Here is a 6,063-nt window from a genome sequence, read left to right on the forward strand (position 1 = left end):
TTAAAGCCTTTGTGATGCTAGATCCAAACAAAAAAATATATATATGTAAAAAAGAAAATAAACAGATAAAAATCAGTCGTACTTGTTTGTGCAACAGCCATTAATTCGTAAACCCCAAAACGGAAATAGACCCGAAACGGAATCTATTTTATTATTAGGTGCCACTTATAATAGCTAACGTTTAATTTTTTTGATAAAGGATGAACTAATGTTTCCTAAATCAGCTCTGTTTTATTATTAAAGATAGATTACCGCTTGTAAGATGAGTAAAATATCTTTGGATGGTGTTTTTGTTCTATATATGTTACTATTATTTTTGCTTATTGCGTTGTAATGTGTTTATTTTTATTTAAAAGTACTTTAAAATATATATATAATAATAAATAAAACACTACTAGATTTTTAAGGGAACCACTGAAAATGAAAGTGCAGTAGAGTTTAATTTTTTTTAAATTCGTTTTTTAAAATTTTATTTATTTATTTATTTTTAAACAATAGCAGGTCGTGAATAGGTATCTTGCGTCACTTCCTCCACGTGGTCTCGGCCTAAACTCCCGCCAGGAACAGTCGTTTGTCAACAGTGTGGCGGTACCGCAGCTGCTGCTCAGTCTTCGGTGTTTCATTGTTTACGTTGGAGTCATCTTTACCCTCACTTCCCAGGATGGCAGCGAACAAGGGCGACTCGGATATTGATGATATTCTTACCAGCGAAGAAGAGCTCGAGAAGGCTTTGTGTGTGCTGGCTGGGAGCGACCCAGACAACTGCTCTTACTCCAAGGTAGGAGAAGCTTCCTGCACAGCAGCCCTGCAGCCTGTGTGTCGCCCATTGTACGCCTAGTAGCCTTTTCCAAATGCTGCATTGTAGTGTGGTCTGTGCATTGTAAGCGTTTTGTTTTTCTTTGTGTTAAATGTTGCAATCTGCACCGCTGAGTTTCTGTGTGGTTCTCGTCACCGATGTTTATGAGAAGCACGGTGGAAGTATTGTTATGTTAAAGCACATTTTCTCTTTGTTACGGATGTCAAATCAGTAATATTTTGTGAATTGATGCTGTGTGTTGATGCCACGTGTGTTGTTGCTCTGCAGGGTTATGTGAAGAGACAGGCGGTGTTTGCCTGCAACACTTGCACTCCAAATGATGCAGAGCCTGCTGGGGTTTGTCTGGCCTGCGCCAATAAATGCCATGATGGACACGACATCTTTGAACTGTATACCAAAAGGTAGAAATCCTTCTATGTTGACTGAGTAGACTGAGCATTCAGCTTTTGGCCCACAGTTTTCTAATATTTCTATTTTTCTTGCAGAAATTTTCGCTGTGATTGTGGAAACAGAAAGTTTGGGGGCTTCCATTGCCAGCTAAATCCTGTGAGACGCTTTGAATCTCTTGTCTCCCAGATGTGTTTGCCACGTGTGCGATACGTTCCAGTTGTTTCAATTGTTCATTCCCCCTCTTTCTTTTTAGGTTAAAGAAGAGGAAAATATTAGAAATCGCTACAATCACAACTTCAGTGGGTTCTACTGCACGTGTCACCGGCCGTACCCAGACACCGATGACCAGGTCCGTCTTTTTTTTTGTTGTTGTTGTTCACCCTAAACCCTGCTGCTTGTTTCTCTGTCATCTGTGGCTATATATAAATAAATCTGTTTAACAGGATGAAGACGAGATGATTCAGTGCGTCATCTGTGAGGATTGGTTACACAGCAGGGTAAGCTTGAGAGGATTTTTGATCTGCATGTTATCATTTCTGTGAGTCCTCTGCTCTTTTATTTATTTATTTTTGGCCTTAAATAGCACTTAGGCTGCCCTGTGGTTGAACCCGAGGAGCTTCAAGAGATGGTATGTGAGGCCTGCATGAACAAGGCTCCTTTCTTGTGGACGTATGCTGCCCACATCGCAGGTAACAATTTTTTTTGACTGTAACTAACTAGGCAGACATTTAGCAGCAAAATTCAGATAATCATTAATTCATCTTTTCCATTTAGTTCCGCCTGTGATCCAAGTGGGTGATGCCGAAGAGGAAGTAGAGGTCGACATTGAGGGGGAAGACCGTGAGGCTGGTCAAAGAAAGGATGAGGAACCGTCCTCTAGTGATGAGCGCACAGAACCAGAGGTGAGAAACGGTTCTGCTGTTTGCATGGATTCTGGGATAGTGGAGAACTAAAAATGGCTTTGTGCAAGTTAAAATGAGGGCAGAACATTACTTTACTTTTGACTTATTTATAATCAAACAATGGCATTTGAATTCAGATCTATGTTTACATGTTTATTCTTTTAGTTGTGTTCTCATAATGCATAAATTACATTATAAAAAACAAAAAATAATTTAAGTTGAAAGGAATCCATAATATATCTTGCTGTGTTTACCACTTGCTTTGCTTTGTTACTCTCCTATTTATGTTCTGGAGTATATTTTACCTTTGTCTATTTTGTGACCTCATTTGGAGCAACACTGTCCAACTTTTCTGAATGCCAGTGCGCCACTAGGTGGGGCTGGAGAGTAATGAGCAGACTATGAGCCAGACAGCAGGCACCAGCTCCTGTTATCGTGCTTTCCTCTCCTCTGGGGTAATTAGAGGAGAAATGACCCATGAGGCACAGCTTCCTCTGCTCTGTAGATGACTTTGGCCGGGCTTCACAGGCTAGCTTACTGTAAACTGGCGATTTTCATCGCCCAACCGTCTTACCGCGTCACTCGCAGTGAGACTTCCCCAGGATGCGTCTGCATTCCTGCATGAGTGGAGATGTTTCACCAAGCCCAGGTGTGCCTGTGCCTCTTGTATAATACAGTCACTCACCCCATCTCATATGTGTCGTAGGAAGCTGTAAACAGGAGTTCCCCTGGCAAACGAACTCACGAGGAAATGACAGGCAGCCCTGCGATGGCTACAACGAAAATTGTGGAGTGCAAGCTGAAGGAGCTGCAGGCCCGCGGGCTAGAGAGGCTGAGACGGGGAGCGGTGTTCTGGCCTTACAGCTGGCGCGCTGAGCTTTGCACCTGCACGAGCTGCAAGGTGAGACAGAATTTCTAGCTCCAAGATTGTAATGTAGACTCACAAAAGCCAGAATGCTGCAAGTTATCCCTGTTTCTGAATGCCTGTCCCCTGTGTGCTGCATTTCCTCAGAGGGCCTATGTTGCTGCTGAGGTGCAGTTTCTCTTGGATCAGTCTGACACTATTCTGGCCTATGAGAAGAGAGGCTTGCATGAGCCCTTCGGGCAGCACCCACTGATGGCGCTAATGAACTCGATGGACCGTGTACAGCAGCTGGAGGTCATTTACGGTGAGGATAGGGAGGGAAGCCACGGGGTCAGTTGTCCTGCGTAAAGTGAAATTCAAAGCACTGGCGCATTGATGCGGCGGACTAATTAATCTTGTGTTCTTCCCTCAGGTTTCAACGAGCTGACGACCTCAATCAGTGAATTTTTAGAGCAGTGTGCCTCTGAAGGAAAGGTGAGAAGTGGATGTCTATGTGAGTCACATCTTCTTTCTTCTGCTCAAATCTCAGACCTAACACTTCTGTGTCTACATCAGACAGTCACAGTCGAAGCTGTACATCAACTCTTTGAGGAGCTGCAGGCCAGAAAAAGACGCAGAACCAGCGACGGAAATCAGTAACAAGGTGTCCACTCTGCTGCCACCGTACGCCATGTTCACGGGCTGTCTGGACTGAATGTGTCACCCTCCTCTTGAATAAACCGTTTTGCTGCAATCAATGTGATGTTTGAAGTTGGGGGTAAAAAAAAAAGTTTTAGTTTCAAGTTTTTACTTTATTATTTGAAGGTTTGAGGTTCGTGTCATAACTGGGTTATGATGATGCCTCAACTTTAAAGATTGTGATTAAAGTTTACCTCACATAAATATTGCACACTATTACATTTGTGAACATACAGAGTTTGTTGAATGAACATGATTATTGTGTGAAAGTATGTAAGTTTGGCTGAATTTGATGCCATAATCCTTGCACTGCTAAGACAAACCGGTCTGTAAATGTCATGTGAAAGACTCACTGTGATGAAAATACTGACTAACGCTCAAAATAAAAGTACTAGAAATCTTGAACAAGAGCATGCATTGGAGCTTTTTATTTTATATTATAAAACCAGATCTACTTTCTGATGGTTATTTCCTGCAAATTATGGAAAGAGTTTCAGGGATAACCCCCCCCCCCCCCTTTCAAGAAACTTTTAATGTTTTTATTTAAAAAAAAGAAAAGAAAAGCTGAGAGCAATTTAAGTAGATAATGGACACAGAAGCACTGTAAGCATGCTGTTTTTTAAACTTTGGTAGGTTATAGAGCAGATGCACCTTTTCATATTATGTCAGACTTCTATTTTTTAACTTAAATATGTTTGCTTGTCTGTTTTGACCATGTCAGTGGTTTGCACTGTTGTCACACAGTGAGAAGCTTCTGGGTCAGCTGGCGCCTTTTTGTGTTCTCCCTGCCGTGTGTGGGTTCTGTGTCATTCGTCTGGCTTTCTCTACAGTCCAAAAAGCTTCTTAGGTTACCTGTTGGTTATAAACTGTTAGCCCTACAGTGGATGAACAACCTGTCAAAGGTGTACCCTGCCTCTCAGCCCATGACAGCTGAGATAAGCTCCAGATATGTATGGATAATTTTCTTTACTGTATGTATGTGAAGCCCTTTGAATCTGAATATATGATCATATACAAGCAAAATGTACTTGACATTTCAAGTGAACAAACAACCCATGTGAGATCACATTAATTCCATAATATCAAACCAGTTTATTTTGAGGATGCCCAAGTTGACCACTGTTATGCACCGTTTTGAGGCGACAGTAGAAAAATAGATTCCGTGAAACTAAATGCAACTTAATATCAGTCTACAAACATGGTTTCTATGATACCATACAGGCACAGTGTACCTGTTACAAATCAACACAAGCAATCACACATTTCAGATGGTTCAATTTCAAAAGGTGCTAAATAACACTATGTACACAAAACAAGCTACATGAGATTTCAAAGAATTATTTGATGCAGGCTGGTAAGCTGGTAGAAAAGAGCTTGCATAGACATCAAAGTCACTTCTCCAATAAAAGCCCAGCCGCAGGCAGGGGAAGGCACTGACTTCTCTACAGCAAAAGAGCAAAACAAGGACTTTTACTCAATGGAACATTGTCCTGGAAAATAAAACAACCACCCAACACGAACACGGGGAGGAATCTGGAGTTTTGCATTTTTTCCCCATGAAGCAACCAAGATGGAAAAATGATTTTTCTGCTTGGCAACTCGATCACTGCTAAGCATAGAGCTAATATCTTCAGATCCTCAACATATTCCTGTTACTTTTAAAGTAAAAGGAAAAAGGGGTGAAAAGTGTTCTACAAACATGGCAATCCACAGCACCTACTATATCAAACAAACTGCCCTAGATGCATAACATTTAAGAACAAAAATAGTTTCTGAGACACAATCTTTCTGTTTATACCACACATTCTTAGTGAGTTTTCATGACAGAGACAAAGTACACAGTGTTGTCCACTACAGTAAAAACACAGACCTTCAACGACAAATGTGATAGAAACCATTAAAAATTCATCATGTGGAACTCAATTCATTATATACAATTTTCATTGGAGATATGAGCCAGCAATCGCCAACTTTTCTTCAATATAAGATTCCTTTTGTTCGAGATTCATTTGTTCCTTTTTCCCTTCAGCTAATAAACAGACGGCTCCTACAGTGCAATGATACTCGTATGTGAGGTCGAATGCCAGCTGTCGGCTGTTACAGGTTTTTAATTTGTGTACTTGCAGTGTTGTGGAGCTACAGCTGCTGCGGCCCATTAACAGTATATTTAAAAGCATCAACACTGGCTCTGCACATCCACAATCTCCGACGAGCTGGCGAGATGGAGACATGGTTTAAACATTTGGGCATGGTTGAGCCCACCTCCGCCATCCAGAAAAGCTGCAGTGTCTGTGTATCTTTAATGTGGACAACAGTCAAATAAGCAGTTAACGGGGGTGGCATTATAGAGACATCATACTTGATTGAATAAAGATAGCTAAAAGTGAATATTCCAAGCGCTAGTTAAGGCT

General features: G+C 41.3%; 1 protein-coding gene across 1 annotated transcript; it reads left to right on the forward strand.

The window, feature by feature from the left end:
- Positions 1-547: 547 nt before the first annotated feature.
- On the forward strand, positions 548-4,062 carry LOC308389601 (putative E3 ubiquitin-protein ligase UBR7). The gene is made up of 11 exons (XM_080871091.1): positions 548-778; positions 1,085-1,218; positions 1,303-1,363; positions 1,461-1,556; positions 1,651-1,704; positions 1,791-1,896; positions 1,982-2,109; positions 2,816-3,010; positions 3,122-3,278; positions 3,387-3,448; positions 3,530-4,062. The coding sequence occupies exons 1-11, from the start codon at positions 662-664 to the stop codon at positions 3,611-3,613; spliced, it is 1,194 nt and encodes a 397-aa protein (XP_080727217.1). The 5' UTR covers positions 548-661; the 3' UTR covers positions 3,614-4,062.
- The last annotated feature ends 2,001 nt before the right edge of the window (positions 4,063-6,063 follow it).

Source organism: Rhamphochromis sp. 'chilingali' (assembly GCF_963969265.1).
Source record: "Rhamphochromis sp. 'chilingali' genome assembly, chromosome: 21".
In the NCBI taxonomy this organism is placed as follows: domain Eukaryota; kingdom Metazoa; phylum Chordata; class Actinopteri; order Cichliformes; family Cichlidae; genus Rhamphochromis; species Rhamphochromis sp. 'chilingali'.